Raw genomic sequence first — 20,499 nt, forward strand, 5'->3', positions numbered from 1 at the left:
AAGTGAATTTATCCAGATGTTGAAGCCTACAGGTGACACCAACTGACAGAGGCCTCACTCAGCACTCAAGCTGTGAGCTCTATGGACTCAGTGGTCTGGATGGTCTCCTGGGCAGAGGTCCAGAGACGGGAGAACGCTCCAGAAGATCAACCTTCACCGCAGCACTCCACCAGTCTGAGGTACCCGGGACCTCCGACTGGGCCAAAAGGTGACCTAACAACAAGACAGTGACTCAAAACACACAATCAAGACAACACGGCTCCTTCTGTTGGTGAGCCAGAACCCCAAACATCGCTCAGAAGACCAGTAAATGGCGGCCACGCCCGTCCAACCTGATCGACGAAGAAGAATATGGCCGAATATTTGAAAATTCCTAATTCCCTCAACATTTTCCCCTTGTTTCCAGCAGCATTTTGGCTTTTAGCTGACTGTGTGACATCTTCCAGCCACTCTATTCACTCCTCCCGCCTTCCTCTTGCACCTTCCTCTTATAGGAGTGCTCAAACTTCTCTCTCAATAAATCATCCCACCTTCCCTGTATTTTAAAAATCTGTCCTATTAATATTAAGATTAAGATGAACTTTACTAATATATAGAATGGACTTAATGATGGGTGGGCTCACCAGTTCAAAACTTGATGTTTTTTGCAACATCCTAATTGTGGTTTTTAAAACCCTGAATCACTGTATCAAGTTAAAGGGAACAAAGAGCGAGGAAGCCCGTTGGCCACACAGTTAATGGGAAGCACACTTTCTGGTTTTCTTTATTTTCATTTTTCTTTCTTTGAGACTGAATTTCGTTCCTACAAAACAGCACAGATCTGCAGACTGGCTTGTAAAATTATCCAGAAAGGCCATCTCTAGGGGCAATTAAATAGCTGTCCTACAGTCCTTAATCTGTGCACTTGACATAAGTAGTTTACTACACAGAGCACTTGCAATGCGTCTGAGTGCTCTCTCCAATAAGTGGCGCACCCCTGAAAACATGAATGAAGAGCCTGCAGCCACTTACCCGCACTCATTAGTTAGCATCAGGATCAAACTGGCTAATACACGATAATAAAGGCAGGTGTGACCTGAGCGGGACCATTGAAACGGTGTGTGCTGCTTGCCTTGAACCCAGCTGGGCCTCAAGAGCTCGAGCAGCAATTGTGATCATCAAAGGCTTCATTTTCCCAGAATACTGTGTTTACGAGGGTGTTGATGCTCCAAAGTGGACACTAAACCGAGTTTGCGTTCATTAGATGTTACTACAGTTTATTACAGTTTAATTACACATGGGGAGGGTAGCAGATTAGTAATTAGGGCACACTTTTTTCATATTGAATAACACTTTTTGTTTAAATAACTAGGCTACATTTTCCTGGTTCTATTTACATATGGCATAAAAAATCTGGTAACCTTCTTTAACATGTTCAGCATTTGGCAACCAGCATTTATGCCCATACTGGTTAATATGTAGCGATCATCTTCTTTCCTTCCATCGCTGCGTGTAACGTTTCACTGTATAAACACGATGTTTATTGTGGTGCTGAAATAAATGGCCTGTGTTTATATAACTTGTAATTAATCAGCCTGCTAAGGAGCAGCGAACATTCCATGATTTGGCATGTCAGCTACTTGTTCAGCAGAGCCTGACTAGACTGCAGCAGCAGTTTCACAACTACTGCCCCCTTTTCCTCATTTCTATACTGTAACATGACAAAAAAGGTAAGAAAAAAGACCAGACCAGACGGTACTGGTCCATAACTGTGTAAGGTAACAAATGTTTAGAAGTTGGTTGGAATTGTGTTGCCGTTACCAATATAAATGCTTTGTTTGTCTTAAGTCTGCAGGTTTATATATTTATCAGGGAGAAAGTGTTCCCAGTTTTCCATAGCACCTCTGTATACAGACAGTGAAATTCATTGTCAACTACTCAAAGATTGATTGGAAATTGTGATGAAATGCAGCTACGCCCCCCTACCGGTGAGCTGTGGCTTCATTAGAATATTGTTTAAATTTTTTTTAAAGATGGACTACCAAACCTTAATCAATTGGTTTATTTGAACATAGGGAATGTACAGCACTAGGTAAAAATGCATCCTACATTTTTATTAGAATTATTTTTAAAAAAGGGTAAGATTTAAGCAACAGTCGTGCACATTTATTGACCCACCAAACACAAAAAATAGAGTACATTCTGTGTGGAACACTTTTGGGACGTCACTCCGGCTGATTTTCCCTTTTATGCACACTTCTAATGTGTCGGCCAAGAGACTCCATCCACTTAAAGGTTTTGCCACAGTAGTTACAGATGAAGCGCTTGCCCTCGCTGTGGATGGTCTGGTGCCTGTTCAGCGCGCTGGTGGTGATGAAACTTTTCCTGCAGATGTCACATCTGTACGGCCTTTCGCCCGTGTGCGTCCTGATGTGAGCCGCCAGGTGGGAACTGTTGCTGAAACGCTTCTCGCACACGGAGCAGCAGTACGGCCGCTCCCTGCTCTCGTCGCCGTTGCTGTTGTCGCTGCTGTAGGGGTGGAACGATAAAGCGGCGTCCTGGAGGCCGCTGCGCAGCCCGGGGGGCGACGACATGAAGTCTTTAATGTCTGACTCGAGGTGGTCGAGATGATCGTGTTCTTCGGGATCCATCCAGAACTCCTCTTGGCTCTGCTGCAGATCCAGCTCCTCCTTGACCAGCGAGGGCTGTGGGTGCTTCTGCTCCACGCCGCTGCTCTCCTCCTCCTCCTCCTCCTCCTCTTCCTCCTCCTCTGGCTCACAGTGTTGGGGGTGCTCGACAGGTTCCACCGCAGCGAATGAGTGATGGTGTGGCTCTCCGGGGGGGAGGAGGAGGAGACCGAGGTGATTGATGGGGGTGTCCGTGGCTAGGCTCCTGGTCGGGGGGGCTTTTATCCAACCGTGACTCTGGGTTGAATGGAAACAATCACAACATCGCAGTCGATGAAAACCAAATTACAATGTACTCAGTCATAGTTTGATTTGCAATCGTGTAGAAGTAAAACCAACCGGACTTTAGAAGCTTCAGCTGCATCCGGAGACGACTTATTTCCAAATCTTTCGAGCGACAGATCTCCTCTCTGTACTCAATTATTGTCTTCTCCACCGCTCCTAATATCTCCTCCGCCGCCGCCGCCAGCCTCTCGTTCAGGAAAACTCTCAGCGAATGCATTTCGGTCGTTTAGTAACCTTCCGTTGCTCTACGAGACGTATTCTTGCAAGCCCGCACGTCACGCTTCAATTGTAAACACGGACGTGAATGACGTGAGGATGAGCTGCGAAGAGGTGGAGCTAAAACTGGCGAGCGCCCCCTGTAGGAGCGGAGGAAACACTGCTTAGAGGCTGTAACCGTGAATAAATCGATCATAATTAAGCTAAACCAAAAAAAATAATCATTTTTTAAAATTGGTGTGGCAACAACATATATACACCTTTAAAGGTGTATTTGAGTTTTAAAAAAAATCATATTTATTATAAGTAAATGAAAAAGGACCTTTCCAAATATCTAAGCATGAAAGTCTTCAATATAGTTTTCACATCTTGAATAACATTGTTAATTTCGGTAAATTTCTAAAAGGAATTTGTGTTTGTATATTCTGATGACTGATGCCAGCAAAAGGTGTGAGCTGCTTTGAATGGTAACACTGCCTGCTGTTGCAGTGCTTAGCTATTGGGCTTTGTCACCACAGAAAGAATGTAAGAAAAGACCAGGTGGTGGAATGTTTAGCTTTAAAATCAAGTGTTTGCAGAAGACAATTGTGGAGGTTGTGAAGAAAAACTACAATTAGATTTTGACCTGATCGTAACCCAAGTTTTTTTTTTTATTGTTTGCTGTAGTTTGGCTTTTTTTTTTTTTAAAATTCTGAGCCATTTTACAATCCCTCTGCACTACTCACCCCAAGCTGTCAGTGTGTTTTATTAGAGAACAGTTGGTTATTTTTCTTTGGCAAATATCTACTCAAAGCAACAAGCAAACAAAGAACAAACCTTAACAACACAAAGCAAACAATGTTTGGATAACTCAGCTGAAAAAAGACAAAGCATCAAAATGGACTATCAATACTTTTAAACTCTTCACACTATGTGGACTCATATACAGTTTTACATAACTTAATTATTCTATTGCACCCTGACAATTCTCAACAGTTCATCATTTAATGCAGGTTGGATCTTATTATATTTTTACATTATAATTTTCTTTGAGATTTAAGGGAGAAATCTTCGTATAACACAAGTTGTTTTAGCTTTCTATAATTTCTCAAGTTTCAAACAGCCAAAGCTTTTATCTTCATCCGAAACTTGAAATATACAAGTTGGTTAAATTACACCATAAAATTAAAATAAGAAAGTAAGGGAAATCTTTAACTCGGCTGTTTCAACAGGAGCTCACTCTTAGATAAAGATACCCATCAACCTCCACCCTTCTAACCACATATGATCAGCGGGGATGATTAAAAGTATTGCTGCCAGTCACAAATGGACACAAAAATTAGACTCAATACAACTGAAATAGTCTCTATAACATTTATTATATCGTCTTCTTACAGCATTCCCACCCTTTGTCCTTCAGGCCAATTGATCAACATGAAATGACACATCTCGCTTGGCAAGACAGCCGGTCAGAGCTGGTCGAGCACATCTACATGGAGTTAAAAGCCACTGAACATCATAGTTACACAAAGAGACACCAGTGTTATTAAAAAGAAACAAAATTCTTTTGATTGACAGGAGCTGTGACACCGTTCACAAAGCTTTTTGTAAACTTTTCAAGTAAAGGCGCAGACTGACGGCCAAAAGGATTGAGCGCTTGGTGTGGCAGTTAGTACACACACGGGTTGTCTTGTCTCAGTGCAGTACAGTGAATGTGTCAACTTGTCCCTTTGCAAGATGACTAAATATGCCAATGGGGGGGGGAAGAGGAGAACAGGGAAATGACATCATTGCACAAGTACTTTGAACAAAAAGGGAAGAACACTAAGTGATGGACTGAAACTGAATGCTCTGAATGTGGTCTCACTCGTAGCTAGCGGTCAGTTTTTATGCCTTGGCGTTGATAATGTCAATAAACTCTGGCTTAAGGGAGGCTCCACCCACGAGGAAACCGTCCACGTCCTTCTGGGCAGCGAGCTCTTTGCAAGTACCACCAGTCACCGAACCTGAAAAGCAGAACAGATCCGTGAGCAGAGCTGGAGAGAGGAACTGAAGCTGAAAATTCAAGTGCTTGGTGGCACAGACCTCCATAGATGATCCTCACAGAGTTGGCCACCGCCTCAGATACGTTGGTCTTGAGCCAGGCCCTCAGCTTTTCGTGAACCTCCTGAGCCTGAGGTCGCACACAAAACATGTGCGTGGTTATATAAAGAACCAGCCCAAAACTTTCTGACTGTTTTCTGACTGTTGCTAACATACCTGCTGGGGGGAAGCAGTCTTGCCGGTGCCAATGGCCCAAACAGGCTCATAAGCCAGCACGACCTTGCTCCAGTCTTTTACATTGTCTGCAAAAGAGACGTGTGATAAGACTCCAATGTGCATTTCACAACAGGTCTAACGCACAAACGGTCCATGAAAGGTGTGTTGCGACATTCAGACTCTGCAGATTTAGGTCTGTGTGTGCAGGGGGGTGTGTTAGGTGCCGCTCACCTGCGATGACCTTGGTCTGAGCAAAGACAACCTTCTCTGTGATGCCGCCCTCTCTCTCGTCCAGCTTCTCACCAATGCAGGCAATGACGCCCAGGCCGTTCTCCAGAGCGTGGGCTGTCTTCTGACCAATGAGCTAACACCATATAGAACAGCGATTCATGATGGGAACTCTGGGCACGGTTCTTTCCCCCCCTCACGAAACACTTGTTGCATACACAGATAGTGGCCATAAAAATGATTAAAAGCTTCCTAAACTACCTCATCACTCTCCCCAAAGACGTGGCGCCTCTCAGAGTGGCCCAGGATCACCCAGTTCACGCCACAGTCTTTGATCATCGCAGGGCTGCGGACGACATTGGGAACAGAAAACATTACACACGTTCTCCGTGTTGAGGATTCCAAACGTGACAGATCTGAACAGATTTATGACAGATCTGAACCCTTTTCTGTTTTTTGACACACGTACCTGATCTCCCCGGTGAAGGCACCCTTGGCTGTTTTGTAGCAATTCTGAGCAGCCACACCAAACTTGGCGTCCAGCTTGGACCTGACAAAGTCCAGGTAGATGGATGGAGAACCACACACCACATCTACAGAATGGGGGAAGGGTGGGACAAGTTCAATCTAAGATATAATGTTCTTTATACACTATTTTAATAACATAGAGGACAAGTTTGTAGTTTGGATTGGTTCAGGTCAGAGGAAAATCACATTTTAGGAATTATTAATATGACTCCAACACTGTGCAATAGATGTAGTAAATTAACTGAAGCCAAAAGCAAAACTACATTATGTAACTTTTTGGTGGCAAAATTGATGACATTACATTTGTCTTACAGATTGAAACTCGATATTACTATATGATCAAAGATTAAGCATTCTGAAATATATGAAATGGAAAAAAACACTAAATTAGATGAACTAACATCAGAAGCAACTGTAAATAACCTAAAACATCATGGAAAAGCCAAACAAAGGCTAGAAAAGTTAAATCTAAAATAACCCCAAGACAATTTATCTGTTATTCCAGCCAGCATAGTAATTGATCTTAAACTTTTATTACTTTCCCTTAATAGAAACAAAACTACTGAAGAAATTTTTAGAAATCATACTTTTACTGATGTTACGGAATTCTACCATTTTACTTGATTGCATAAAAACGAAGTTTCAGTCTGAATCAGCAGTTGTACGTGAAGTTTGCTCAAGACGCCGACATTCCCAATGCAACTTCATCTTGGATTACAGGATTCTATATTAAAGTCCTTGTGTTATTATTGGCGTGGTAAAGGTCATTTCTCCCCAGTCAGAGTCAGGTCTGCCTGTATTAAAGGTCTGAGTTCAGCCTCTTTAAGGTCACCCGAGTCAATGCATTCTGCAGAGGTCAGAGAAAAGTCACGAGAGGAACCAAAAGTAGTTTAAACATTCAGATGAGATGAACCCAGTCTAAACTGAAAAAAGGACGAATTTAAAGCTGCACGCACGAAAGCATTACTTGGTTTCCACTTATTTACTGTGGTCCAACTAGAGCCTGAATATAGTAATAGCCTCTTTCTGTGACTGGTATTACAGTTGCGTAACGCCAGTTTGCAGGAGGAGCCCCGCTGGCATGATGACAGGTGAGCAAGGTTCGGAGTCTCCGCGTATGTTCACTAAATCTGCACAGTCTGAATTAAAAAACTGGCGTCCAAAATAAAAGCCCACAGCTGCCCGTGGTTATTTTTTCCCCTGGTCTCTGAAGCCCACAGGACGGAGACAAACGGCAAAATCTTCACTGCTGCATTCAGGGCAATCGGTAAAAAACGCTTTTGGGCAGACACAAGCCACTGGAGGGCACAAAAATCGATGTTTCCGGGGTATTCTGGGCTAAACGTTTTCATGGAAGCAGAGTTTTGTCGATTGTCTGTCTGACTCCACGGAAAATCTGAAGCGGAGCTTAAAACGGGCCACAGGTTCGTGTGTTTTTCCATGAAGAGAAGACAGTGAATGCAGCACATCCCGGCAGGACTACGTGCTGCTGCAAACGCACACCCGCCGCCACCGACGTGACTAAACAATTCACCATCCGAACATTTCACCAATTCTGCCTGCAAAGGGTAAAGGCTCGGCGGTAACACACGTGACGCTAATATTGATTAAATGCATGACGGGGCCATGTTAATACGGAAGAAAGTCAACAGCCATGACTATAATCGCTAAAATGCTCAATGAATGACTGCAGTTTTGGTTTAGTCACAAAATCAACATACCGACATTAGAGTCCACCTTGGCTCCATTCATGGTTTGAATGAGCTCGCCAAGACTTTTCTTGTCACCGTTCATCTTCCAGTTTCCACCGACAAAGAATTTCCTGGTCATGTTTGCGGTTTCGAGGGTATTTCTTGGGAAATTAAAACGGTGCTAACAGGCCACAAGGTGCACAAGGGGAGAGAGCGGATAAAATAGTGCAGTGCGAAGTATTTATAAAATGGGAGCTTTAACAGCTCCTCCCTCACAGCTCCATTGGTTAATGGTGGCACGCCCGTGAACGCATCTCCCCACAGGAAGAGGAGGATAAATGTCATGCTGCATTCAAAGACTGCTAGTGAAGACGGTACAGACACTATCGCTGTTTAAAAGTTAAAAGAAAACTATTATACAGATAAATAGGCACATTGCAAAAGCTAAAAAAAAAACCCAAAATTTGAATCTCCAGCGCGAGAAAAATGATAGCTGACACATTTTTAGCTCGTCAACCAAATAAGGCAAAATACAGTCACGCAGTTTGTGTGTACGTGCAGTAAAACACCAGATAGCATCATATGAGACTCGAGGATTTGTATATGTGATCAGTCTCGGCTTGCCATTTGTTTAATGTAAAATCTGTGCAACTTTTTGAAGTGTTATAACGTGTTGAGTTTTCTATTGTGTAATTGTAATTGTATAGCCCCGCCTCTCTGATCACATGTTACGGTACCGTGTTCTGATTGGAAGACACTACATTCATTTACATACCCAAGAGCCTTTGCGGCGAAACGTTTCGATTTGGCAAAAATAACTTTATATTATGATATTAGCTTCTACTAAGAAAGAAACACAGAAATATCCCTGAACTAATTGAAAGTCGAGTGGATTTGTGGGGTTATAGGACTTTGAATGGGCAGAAGCTAAAATGCCAAACCATAATGATGGAGTACATACGCAAGACACTAATACTGCTGCGCTACAAGTGCAAGCTAGGAATGATTGCTCTTTAGATATTTCTCTAGTAGGCTTTTCATACAGAGAAGCCCCCTAAATCTGTGAAAATTAAAAATCTCATGAAGCGTGTTGCCTAGTTACACTTGATATTAGCTACTCTGTTAATTCCCCGGGCTGGACCCTTAATGAGCGCATCAATGGTCGTCTCAGTAAACGTCCCACCATGTTGTGTAATAATCACAGAATTGGCGTTTGCCACAATAACGCACTAAAATAATCTCGTGGGCTCCATGTTGTCAGTACTGTCAGTTCTCCTCATGTCAGTCGAGGGCGTTGTGTGTTTGATTGCCACACGGGGGCAGGCTTTCACCGCGTTTGCTAAAAATCGCCGCTTCTGCCCATAATTAAGTCTTTTCTTAAGACCCGCCGTTAAAACACGCGTTAAGAGTGCGGGGAAGTGTTGAGCAGTGGGCGGGGGTGGGAGGAGAATCGGAGACGTCTCTGGAGGAGGTCAAACTCGGGCACTGAACTGGCGTCGTGCACGATAAAAAGCGCCGCGCGTGGTTGCGGACGGCCCGGACACGGAGCGGGACGCCTGTCTTCAACCAGCAGAATCCAGCGACCCGTCGCGGAGACACGTTTCCGCCCACAAGAAAGATGGCGGCTCCCTTGCTAAAGAGTCTGGCCGAGTCCTTAGGTTCCCCGGAGCCCGCAGTTCGGCTCATTCTGTCCCTTGTAATCGGTAAGATTCGCTTCCTGTGTTAATCAGCGTTCCGCCCCGGTTGTCGGTGTTACTTTTGTGCCGAGAATGGGAACGTTTCGTCCCGTACAGCGGCGACTCTGCTAGGAAACCGGGCGGTCTGCGTGGAAAGTGACAGTTAGGAGCGAAGGATATTTGGGCGAATCAACCCAGTGTTTCTGGGAGCCAGCAGTGATTCTCCCGGAGCCGAACACCTCAACGTAGCCCACATCTGTGCATTTCCTTGTTGTTGAAACGCTTCATCGTTCCTGGGCAACTTGTGGCCCCTCTCCGGTGTGAAGGGGGTCTACGGTGGCGTGGACACACGACTCAGGTGGATATGATCATGTCTTGTCGAGGGATGGATAATTTCATGACAAATCCCGGCGGATGAGCGAATAAGACATCGCTGTTAATTCATCAAATCCAAAAGTAGGTCGATGGAGCCCGTCCCTCCCCAGTAAACACCCCTCACCCCCCGTCCCAGTTTGCTATTATTGTTATTAAGTTACTGCCAGTTAGATTGACATCAGTGTAAAACGCGTGAGCCTGGTGGTTTTAAGAACAATAAACCTGGTTTGTGGTTAATCGCGAGGGAATCAGCTGTCAAATGAGATGACCAGACTTTTGTGATCCCCTCAGCTGAGTAAAGATGCCCCCCCCCCCCCCCAGGGGTGGATCATGCTGCCACCGATGTGCTGCTTTCCAGGGTTTCTCCATGTGTCAGATCTTTACATGGAGATGTTAGATTGCAAGTTACAACATGGGTGGCTGCACTGTCAGGTGTGTCTGTCTGATCGTGTAGTGTCCTGTCCTGGGGGGGGGGGGACTCCGTGCAGTCTTGACTGAACTTTGCACTGACACGTGGAACCATGACAACAACTCAGCAGAGTGAACTTGTGTGGATAACGGCTGCCTGAAATCATGCCGTCAGCCATGTTTTCTTCTCTTTACATTAGTGTTGCCCAACGCGTGTTGCGTAATCTTTTGCAGCCATTTAGTTTGTACGTTAACAGAGGTGCCGGCGTATCAGTCGGGTTGGTCAGCATTTCCTTTGCTTTACATGGACGCACGCTTGTAATTCCGGCTTCGGTAAGCCGAATGCTTTGTAGAGGGCGGCTACACGCGCTGCTCCCACTGGAGCTCTGTGCATGGATCAGTTCATTCCAAAAAATGACAAGAATACTGTCACACTGCACTTTCAGCAAATGTAAAATAACAGGAGGTCGAGTTGAAACTAAAGGGGTGTGTGCAGGGCCACGGTGGAGGCTGGGTCACCAGCAACGCTGTTAAAGAAGAAACTACCCTCAAATGGAACAGGGATCTTTCATGTGTCCTCCCCGTTTATTCAGGGCCGTTATCTTTCTGCTTGACAGACCAGATCACAGCCACGTGCACATGCCAGTGGTGTCGATGTGCTAATGTGAGCGTGATTGTGAGATACAGTTAAGGGAAATGGTTTTCTTGTATTAACAAATCTGCCTCTCCTGCAGGATATCCCTTTGCTCTGGTGTACCGCTGGTTCCTGTTCTATCAGCCGGCCACGGTTCTGCATCTGTTCCACACACTCTCTGGACTGGCTCTTGCAGTTTTCAACTTTGGTGAGATTCAGCAGCGTTTCAGATGTTTTTAGCTCCTTCTGAGGCCGCCAGCAGCACAAAACATCAGCGCGTATTCGTAAAATGCCAGAAGAAATATTTGCAGATGTGAATTTGTCCCTCATTGGTGCTGCAAAGAACTGCCAGGAAGTTTGAGTTTGAGTGGGTCAGTATCACCCGATGCGGGTTTATAGCGTAATTTAAATATCTTTGGCCCGAGCAATGTTTGCATGTCCCAAACACGCCGCCGCTGGCGTCTAAATCCCCCAAATATTTGCCCACACTTCAGAAAACTGGCTCAAAAATAAGCGGCTGTGCAAAGACCAGACGATCAAGACGGAGACTCGGCTGCAGAACCAGTTAAGACTCGAGCCGTCTGGGTTCCAAGCCGACGCCACCGCGGTCGGTGGGTCGGGTGTTTTGAGCTGCGTCCGTGTTCGTGTTCAGTCTGGTTTAACGTTGTGTTGGTGTTTGACAATCAAAATTAAGATTACACCCTAGCAACTGACTGTGAATCCACCGGGCAGACCTGAACGTGGAAGTCACTCCAACCGGTCCAACTGGTTTGTCTGCTTCTCCGGGTTTACAGCAACACTGAGTCGGACCGTGCTGAAGGCTGAAGCCCACATATGCGTTGATAATTGACATCAGTGATCCGGTATTTTTAAAATCACCACAAATAGGCTCCTGTGCACGGCTGTGTAAAGTACAGCTTCGGGATGTGTTCTTTTCTTCCCCTGTTTGGTGTAAAGATTAAAATGCCTGGAAGATGCGTGGGCCTGCTCCACCTAAAGGTTGTTTAAATGTAATCTCACACCTCAGGACAGAAGGCCACGCCCGGTGATTTTTAGAAATCTATTTACTCTCTGGCGCGAACAGCGGCGAGAGCTCGACTCTTCTGTGCCCTCGACAGCGGCTCAATAAAAATGCACCAAACATTTGCTGCATGCACCACTTCCATTTCTTCCATTTATCGGCCAGACGGGACCTGATGGAAGCAGGATTCAGTCCTGTACGTATCCTTTAGCATGCATCACCACCATATGGTGGGAAGATGGATGGATAATTATTCTCTTCATTTCCTCTATAATTTGATGGAAACGGTGTGTTTGCAATGGCAGATGTTTCTTATTCATCTTTTTTTTAAAGTGTTTTCTGTGATCGTTCTTTATTCTGAAGCTTCAGGTGAGAGTTGTTTGAATGTCAAAGTGGCCCAGGCTCCGACTTTATGCTGTTGGAACACTCACCTCTTTTTCTCTTATCCTCCTTGTTGCTCCGCGTGGATTTTGCAGCAGGTCTGTTCCTCCATCTTTCTCCCAGAGCGTACCAGCTCCAGACAGAAGCTGATTTAGCCTTATCTATAATGTAGTTCCACTGCTGCTACTCCATCTTTACTGTTATGTAGCCACTTACCTGAGAACGTTGCTGGCGTTGCGTCGAGGTCGTCGGCCTTTCGTCGCCCCTCATCATCCTCCGCCTGACTCTCTTCAGGGCCTCAGGTCTATCACTCGGCAGTATGCGTCCTCGTTCAATTCCTGATGCTGAGGCTCATGGGAAGGACGGTGACAACCGTCCTCAGCAGCTTTGTGTTTCAAATGGTGAGCTGCTGTTTAATCTTGTATTTGAATGAATAATCTTAGATTTCTTCAGATAATTATCCGCTAATCCCTTTGTTTGTCTAATCAGTGTCTTCTAAAACCTCCATTTCTGCCTTTTTTACAGGTTTACCTACTGGCAGGGTATTATTACACAGCAACGGAGGAGTACGATATCAAATGGACGATGCCCCACTGTGTCCTCACTCTCAAACTCATCGGTACGTCGACTCGGAGCTCTTTTGTGTCGGATCTTTCCTTTATCTTTGTGTAACTGGTGAACACACAATCATTGAACAAACGTCATCTTTAGTCCGTGCGACATTCTTACGTGGTCGTGTTGTCTTTACAGGTTTGTCACTTGATTACTACGATGGAGGGAAGGAAGCAGTAAGTCTGTGTGTGTGTGTGTGTGTGTGTGTGTGTGTGTGTGTGTACAGGCCAGAACTCTGTACATATACAGGTATATTCATATATACATGAATACACATCTATTTATCTAAATATATCACAACAAATTTGATTTAAGATGAAGTTGATTTTATTCCTTTTTGTAATGAAAAGACTGAAATCTATTTCAGACTGTATAGAAACATCCCATCATCACACACAGTCAGAAATTGCTGGCACACATTTTTATGCCACAAATACATAAAACAAACCTTTTTGGGAAAATGAGCGGAGTAAAACGGTTTCGATTTGTCTCCATCCTGGCAGATATTTTGCTGCTCTCGTTGAAATGAGAATCGAGTTTCCCTGCATCTGCAGACTTTGTGCAAGTGATTTATTTTATTTTAAACATTAATGTGCCCACCTGAACTGGGTTAACAAACTTTAGTTAATTTGTGACGCCCACGATGTGGCAGAGCAGCAACTCGCAGATTATCACTGTGCACGTTTGCCTGATGGTGCGACTGTCTGCAGATTTATAGATAGTGGAGCTGTGAGGATCGACGGCAGATCGGTTTGATCCTTTCAGAGCGTGGAGATCGTTTAGAAGATAACGCTCAGCTTCCTCTCAGCTGCCCTTCCTTGTTTTTGCTTTTTTTTTTAAACCCTATTTTGATTTCAGAGATCACAGCAGAAGAGTGCGGCTCTGACGTCGGTGCCCTCTCTGCTGGAGGTTTTTGGCTTCTCCTACTTCTACTACGGCTTCCTGGTGGGCCCCCAGTTCACCCTCCAGAGCTACAAGAAGCTGGTGGCGAGGGAACTCACCGACACTCCCGAAAACCCCCAAACAGGTAAAGAACCCTGGGAAAAAATCCCAAATTCAGTGAACAGCTGCAGAGGTGTTGTTTGATTACTGTAAAACTGCCACAAATGAGATTCTTATCATTTATTTTATTATCATTCCTTTCTTTTAGTGCTCTGCCGGCTATGAGGAGATTTGCTCTGGGATTTCTCTTCTTGGTGATTTATGCGATGTTTAGTCCCTATTTCCCAGACAGCTACTTCTTAACAGATGAGTTTGAGGTGAGAATAAAAGAAAGAGTCACAACAGTTCGCTGCATTGTTCTCATGGTTCTAAAAGACCCCGTTTTCTCCTTACAGGCGCAGCCCTTCTGGTACCGTTGTGTATTCATGCTGCTGTGGGCTAAATTTAATTTATACAAGTATGTTACCTGCTGGTTAATAGCGGTAAGAAGCCACTTCCACCTGTAAACGAGACGGCACCACCATATAAATGCCACCGCACAAGGTTTTCAGATGGTTCCTCGCTGTGTTACAGGAGGGCGTTTGTATATTATCTGGACTTGGCTACAATGGTGCAGTAGAGGGAAGCACCGGTGGGACGCTTGTGCCAACATGAAGGTGTGGCTCTTTGAAACGACGCCACGGTTTCAAGGAACCATCGATTCTTTCAACATCAACACAAACGAATGGGCGGCCAGGTCAGTGCCACGCTGAAAATCAGTGACCTTCCCTGGCTCGTATTCAAAGTGCTGCCGTAAAGGTTAAATATTCACAGAGGCAGGAGGTTACCACAGTTCAGTCTCCTCTCTCACAAAAAAGGCCTCCTGTTACAGCCTGAAGGAGGGGAGCAGACATCCCCAGAGCAGCTTTGGACTTGTATTATTGAGCATTTTTAAAGGAATCCTCGGAAATGGGTCATTTACTGGGGGATAGTGAGGGCTGGAGGAGTGACACACATTCACAAGGGTAGAAGCTGCTGTTGAGAACTTTATGCAAAGATGACCTCATGTTTTCTCTCCGTTTGATTGAAAGATCTTGTTCCCATGTTAGATAAAGTGCTCCCGTTGTTTGCCCTACAAAGACAACTATTTATAGTCAATTCCTCTGACGGACGAGGACAGCGTTCAGACTGGCGTGCTCTGTTTTAGTTGCTTAGCATGAGCCCCTTCGCAGGACCTGAGGCCTTGTAAAGTTGGCTGAGCATCTGTTTGGTTTTGTAATTTAGGCACAAGCACAAATAAACATGCTGCATTTCATCGACGCACTCATTTGGCCAAAAACAGCGGCCACAAAGGAGTCGCATCAACCTGGCGCCGAGATCGAGATTTTATTGAAGTTGGAGCTGAGTTGTCAGTTAAAAAGTTTTTTAAAATAAAGTGGAAGTTGTGTTTTGTGTTGAAACGGGTGACTCTGTTCAGCGCGAGCGCAGGCTGGGGGTTGGTCCAGGAGGACGCCTGTAGGCGCGCACGGTTCGGCGGTGCTGTGCACAGCGCGGCCGCCTGTGCTGACAGAGGCGTTTATTCCTGTCAGTGGGGAAAGAAACGCCGGTTTCCAAACACAATACGTCGACATAAATAGTTTGTGATGAAGATGCTAACGGTCTGAGCCCCCGCTGAATTGATAAGTGTGCTCGAGTAGGCTTGAACATCGCTGAAATGCTTTGTGGCCACAGTTGCTATGCAACGACAACTTTCAGGTATCGCAGCATTTTCCATTTGGATGCCGATGACTGATGCATTACACCGATGCTTTTCCACCTGAAATCAGCATTTTTGGGGGTCAAAAATGGCCCAGTCTTGGCTTTTTGTCTTACTTTTTGTTTTCCTTTTCAAGAAATGTCTTCAAGAGGTGTCGATTCCTCGGGAACAAGGCCATGTCTCACATTCTTACACTCCTCTTTTTAACGGTCTGGCACGGTCTTCACTCCGGATACGTCATTTGCTTCTCCATGGAGTTCCTCATCATCATGGTAGAGAAACAGGTACGACGCAGGGATTCACGAGTAGAAGTTATATGCAGCCATTAAAATGGGGAACCTGCTTTGTGTACAACTTCTAAAAAAAGATGTGGTTTTGTGTTTGAGACAGTTTGTGGCTCTGGTGAATGACAGTCCCACGCTGACGAAGCTGGCCAACAGTTCCCTCTACCCTCTGCTCTACGTGGTCCAGCAGTTCATCCACTGGCTCTTCATGGCCTACTCTTTAGTACCGTTCTGCCTCCTCACCTATGACAAATGGCTCAGGGTAAGTCACAGGGAAACCTCCCAGGTTATGTCCAAAACCACTGAACTGTTGGGTCTGTCTGTGACCTCATAATACGAGAAAAAAACCCGCGTTTCAAAAGTGAATCATCGGACATGTTTCATTTGAACAAACTGGGGAGGGATTCCTAAAGTTTCTGCCATACAGATAAAAGTCTAAAGTAAATGTTGTTTGTTTAAAATATGATCCCAATTAGTTCTGCTGGGGACTTAATGAAAGTGTGTAATGAAAGACATCGGTAAAGGGGAAATTGGCATTTTATGCCTTTGCTTTGGCTGGAGGAGATCTCCGTGCAGCTTTATGTTGTTTTGAGCACTCGATTAACAGAGCAGCTCCACCATGACGGTGCAACCAAGTGGCCGAATGGACGTCTGTCCATCACAGTCGGTGCCTCTAATGCTTTGACCGCCAGAACATCTGCCAGGCCTCCGCTCCATTACTCTGATTCACGGTAGCAGCGAGCGTTGCAGCAGAATGAAGCCGACAGTAAAATGATCGCCATGACAGCACAAGTGCAGCAGCGTAAACCGCAACAGTGCGTCACAAAACTACACGCGGCTCCAGGAAGATCAACACTGCTCTGTTATTAACGCCGTCGGAATAACGAGGTGTTGTTTCTCTGAAGACGGCCTTGATGGCAGCTTCTGCTTGACGATAAACCAGAACAGAAAGAGCTGGAATAAATGAAAGCTGTGTTTGGCTGAGCCACAATGGTAGGAACAAGGTCATCGGGGGGGTTTTATGCAACGTGTTTTTACAAACTAGCGAGGGTCACACGAAAAAGCTTCTGCCAACTGTCGATGGTGACAGGAAGTGCGTTTATAGATGTGTTTGTGGGTCACGACGAGACAAAACACTCCAGAAACGCACATTTTCTCTCTCTCTCTTTCAGGTGCATATGTCTGTCTATTTCCTGGGACACGTATTCTTCCTGGTAGCCTTTTTAAGCGTTCCGTACCTCCGGAAGGCGTTGGTCCCTAAGAAGGAGCGCGGCCAGGCGAAGCAGGACTGAATCCTGCAGCGCGGCAGGGTGAGCCATGAGGATGATGATGAAAATACAGCCCAAAATGTGCACAGAACAAAACAATCTGCTTCCTTCTAGGTCCATGCGAAGCGACCCGGGACTTTCAAGGAGAAGAATGGAAAATATTTTAAGGCCTTTAATAATAAATATAGATATATGGATATAAAGATACATTTCTACATATATTTTTGTGTTTTTAAATGGGGGGCTGATTTTATAAACATTTGGAGAAATGTTTACATGAAATGACCATTGTGCCACTTGAGCTGATGATCAGCGGCGCCCCCCCCCCCCCGCCCCGTTTTTTTGGTTTTCTTGGTTTCTTAATGAAAATGTGAACCGTGGAGACTTGAGGAAGCTTTACTAGAGTTTTATTGTTCCATCCCAGGTCTGTTGTCTTTGTGTTCCGCACCTTTATCTCTTGCCCCCCCCCCCCCCCAGTCAGCACAGACCGTTGCAGCACGGGGTCGGCGAACTGCCCCATTACTGTAGTAACACCACATGCATGTAGTATTGAGGGTTACTGGAGGGCACAAACGTAACCAGGGAATTTACAAGCACAGAGTCCCCGACTCAAAATGGCCTTTTGGAAATACTGCCGAACACCTGTGGGTTTTGTTTTTTTTCATTTTAATTTGCTGTTTCAGAACAAATAATAGTTGTAGTTTCATCACGATTTGCATTCTGCTGTTCTCGGCTGTTTTTTCTTGTCCTGTCCTGCCTCCTCCTGGCCTCTGTTCAGACCAACTCACTCCTGTTGCAGGTTTAATTACCTGTGAAATCCACAAATATGGAATTGAAGGGGGGGGTCACACGCCATTTAATCTCGGACAGGAACGAAAGTCACCCAGTTTTGGTGTTCTGGGGTTCATGGTCATGCCCTTCACTACCCGCACTGTTGACGTCCACGTCTGCCCGCTGCAGCTTCTGTCTCCAATAAGTGAGGATTTTGGCAAAGAAGAGTGGGGGGTTAAGAGATCCGCGCCACGGTGCGAATGCCTCTGCTTAGCTGTTGGGGCTGGATGGGTTCATCGCTCTGCTGGAGAAAAGCTGCCACTGCCGCCTTTCCACACAGACAGGCATAAATAATGGGAAAAGCCCAGTAGGATCTGTACGTTTGACAGCTACCGGTTGACCTGAGCCGCTACCTAAAGAACTTTTTTTGCCTTACTCCCACCAAATGTAAGGAAGAACACTTGATACGGAGGAGAGCGACAGTGATTTTTCCAGTACAGTTTTATAATGTACAATAAAATGCTGCATTTGAAGCAAAGACTCCTGTCGTGCGTGTGTGTGTCCCAGTGCCACCATGTGTCTTTTAAGGAGCACGAGCTAAAAGTGGGCAATATGACGTCATTTTGCAGTCTGGTTTACAAGGAGGCTTCAACCGTGAGGAATTACATATAAAAAATATTTTAGGTGGTCATGTGATCATGTCTTTACCTGACCCAGAAATTTGGGGTGGAAGAAAACGTGACGTGTGGAGGTCTGAGTCATTCTCAGCGTGCAGAAAAGATAATAAATAAATAAGTAAAAAAGTGGCCAGAGCAGCAGTCTGGTGCCGAGCTGGTGGGGGCCGGCGTGAGAGAGCCTGAGAGGGAGAAGGACGCAGTGTGGGCGGGTTAAGAAACGCCGAGAGGGAGGGGACGCAGCGTAACGCTCCCCGCTGTTTTTCCCTTCTCGGCTCCTCCGTGCAGCCGAAAAACCGAGCACGTCCGTCGCTCTCCACATCCGCCTCGTCACCCGCAGCACCCGCAGACCCAGCTCGAGTCACCCCCCAGGAAGGTTCGTCCCTGGAGCTTCTCCGCACACCTCCTTGTTCCCCCCTTTTCCTCCGCCGGAGCTTTGGCGACCCGAGCGGCAGCGCTGCGAGAGGCGGATGCTGCGAGCGTAGAGGCTGGGTACCAACCAGGAGCATCACCGCACTCACGGTACGGCACCAAATCGTGCGATCTTAACTCACCTCCGTTCCTGCGACATGTTCTCTGCTGGTGGAGCTGCCGACATGGCCAGAGGCGGTCACGGAGCCCCCGCCGATAACGTGTGTCAGTGCACAGCAATGACTGATTATTGTCGCATAGCATGTTTCTGTGCTCACGGAGCCCGTGCACAGCCTTTATTTAGATTTATAGATTTGGGGGGGGTGGGGGGTGGGGGGTTGCACTCCTCTGAGCTGATAGAGGACCGCAGCAGTGGTCAGAAAACAAATAACGAGGCTCGGTGTGTCAAAGACATCTGAAAATCCCCAAGGGCTCATTTTTAACTGCTGCACTTGTGGTTTTTGTGGGTCTTTTACGCCTTGGAAGCCTTAATTAAACCATGGAAAACCACCCACACATGTAAAAGCCAAGTCGCAGCCAAATGAGCAGGTGTGTGGATGTTCTGTTGTGGATATCCCCAAATTAGCACTGTGGATAATCAATTAGTGCAACTGTTATGTGACATGTAAGTTCTGTTTTCTGGTGCAATCTGAGGACGTGTCTCCATCTCTGTGTTTGATCAGGTGTTGATGCATGTCCTGTTTCCCTTACCCCACCTTGTTGCCCCCCTACCTCTCCTCTCCTCCCTCAGATGGACAGATTGAATTTTCTCTCCTTCTTCCTCCTTTGCTTGACTTCAGTTGCCAGTGGCAACAAAGGTCAGTTGCTTCTCCTTTTTCCACTGTTGATTGTAAAGTGTTGAGATGATGGTTTGAATTGCCATGGGGACGTGAAAAGGCCCGTCAGAGCCATCGTCAAGCTCCTGAGGATCTTCTCCTCATCTCTTCATCTCTCATCTCTCATCAGCTTCCTCATTGCAACAACATTTGAGACGGCAGACGAGTGTGTGCGTGTGTGCAGTTTGTTTCTCGTGCCCACGGGTGAATAATGAATCCGTTGTCCTCATAGGAGATTTGTCATCCTCTGATTCAACATCATTGTCGTAATGATTATTATGGTGTTGAGCGAAACAGCCCGCGTGCGGGGAGAACGTCAGAGGAGCTGAAGGAGGCTGATGCAGGGACGAGACGAGGGGATGGAAGGAGAGAGGGGGAAGACAGGCAGACAGACAGACAGACAGACGGCCAGACAGACAGGCAGGCAGACAGGCAGACAGTCAGTAGAGAAGGAGCTGTGGCAGGAGAGGACAAGGCCAGGAAGACGCAGGCCGATAAGGACAGAGGAGGAAGAGGTTGGTGAGATCAGGTGACGCGGAGGAAGAGGAAAGCCTGAGATACCCGAGGATGCATGTGTACGTTTATCGTGTGTGAGATAATGAAGCTGGGCGGTGAGCGA

General features: G+C 46.0%; 3 protein-coding genes and 1 non-coding gene across 4 annotated transcripts; 2 read left to right on the plus strand and 2 right to left on the minus strand.

Moving 5' to 3' along the window:
* Nucleotides 1–2,123: 2,123 nt before the first annotated feature.
* On the minus strand, nt 2,124–3,168 carry LOC105416731 (zinc finger protein 3 homolog). The gene is made up of 2 exons (XM_029838578.1): nt 3,006–3,168; nt 2,124–2,812 (listed from the first exon to the last, which is right to left on the minus strand). The coding sequence occupies exons 1-2, from the start codon at nt 3,166–3,168 to the stop codon at nt 2,205–2,207; spliced, it is 771 nt and encodes a 256-aa protein (XP_029694438.1). The 3' UTR covers nt 2,124–2,204.
* Nucleotides 3,169–4,506: 1,338 nt separating this feature from the next.
* On the minus strand, nt 4,507–8,082 carry LOC115246463 (triosephosphate isomerase B). The gene is made up of 7 exons (XM_029838752.1): nt 7,883–8,082; nt 6,103–6,226; nt 5,895–5,979; nt 5,637–5,769; nt 5,406–5,491; nt 5,232–5,319; nt 4,507–5,152 (listed from the first exon to the last, which is right to left on the minus strand). Exons 1-7 carry the CDS (start codon nt 7,989–7,991, stop codon nt 5,034–5,036), a joined length of 744 nt encoding a protein of 247 aa, XP_029694612.1. The 5' UTR covers nt 7,992–8,082; the 3' UTR covers nt 4,507–5,033.
* Nucleotides 8,083–8,852: 770 nt separating this feature from the next.
* LOC115250574 (U7 small nuclear RNA) lies at nt 8,853–8,907 on the plus strand. Its single transcript, XR_003889145.1, has one exon. It is a non-coding gene; the product is annotated as a U7 small nuclear RNA (small nuclear RNA).
* A 408-nt stretch (nt 8,908–9,315) lies between these two features.
* On the plus strand, nt 9,316–18,499 carry LOC115246527 (lysophospholipid acyltransferase 5-like). The gene is given in 15 exon segments (XM_029838707.1): nt 9,316–9,555; nt 11,046–11,153; nt 12,642–12,748; nt 12,873–12,966; nt 13,098–13,135; nt 13,818–13,968; nt 13,971–13,986; nt 14,110–14,218; nt 14,297–14,383; nt 14,475–14,511; nt 14,514–14,637; nt 15,773–15,920; nt 16,027–16,182; nt 17,093–17,230; nt 17,303–18,499. Coding segments are annotated over 14 exon segments (1,380 nt in total). The 5' UTR covers nt 9,316–9,470; the 3' UTR covers nt 17,213–17,230; nt 17,303–18,499.
* Nucleotides 18,500–20,499: the final 2,000 nt, after the last annotated feature.

The sequence above is a fragment of the Takifugu rubripes genome, chromosome 7 (genome assembly GCF_901000725.2).
Source record: "Takifugu rubripes chromosome 7, fTakRub1.2, whole genome shotgun sequence".
NCBI classification, from domain to species: domain Eukaryota; kingdom Metazoa; phylum Chordata; class Actinopteri; order Tetraodontiformes; family Tetraodontidae; genus Takifugu; species Takifugu rubripes.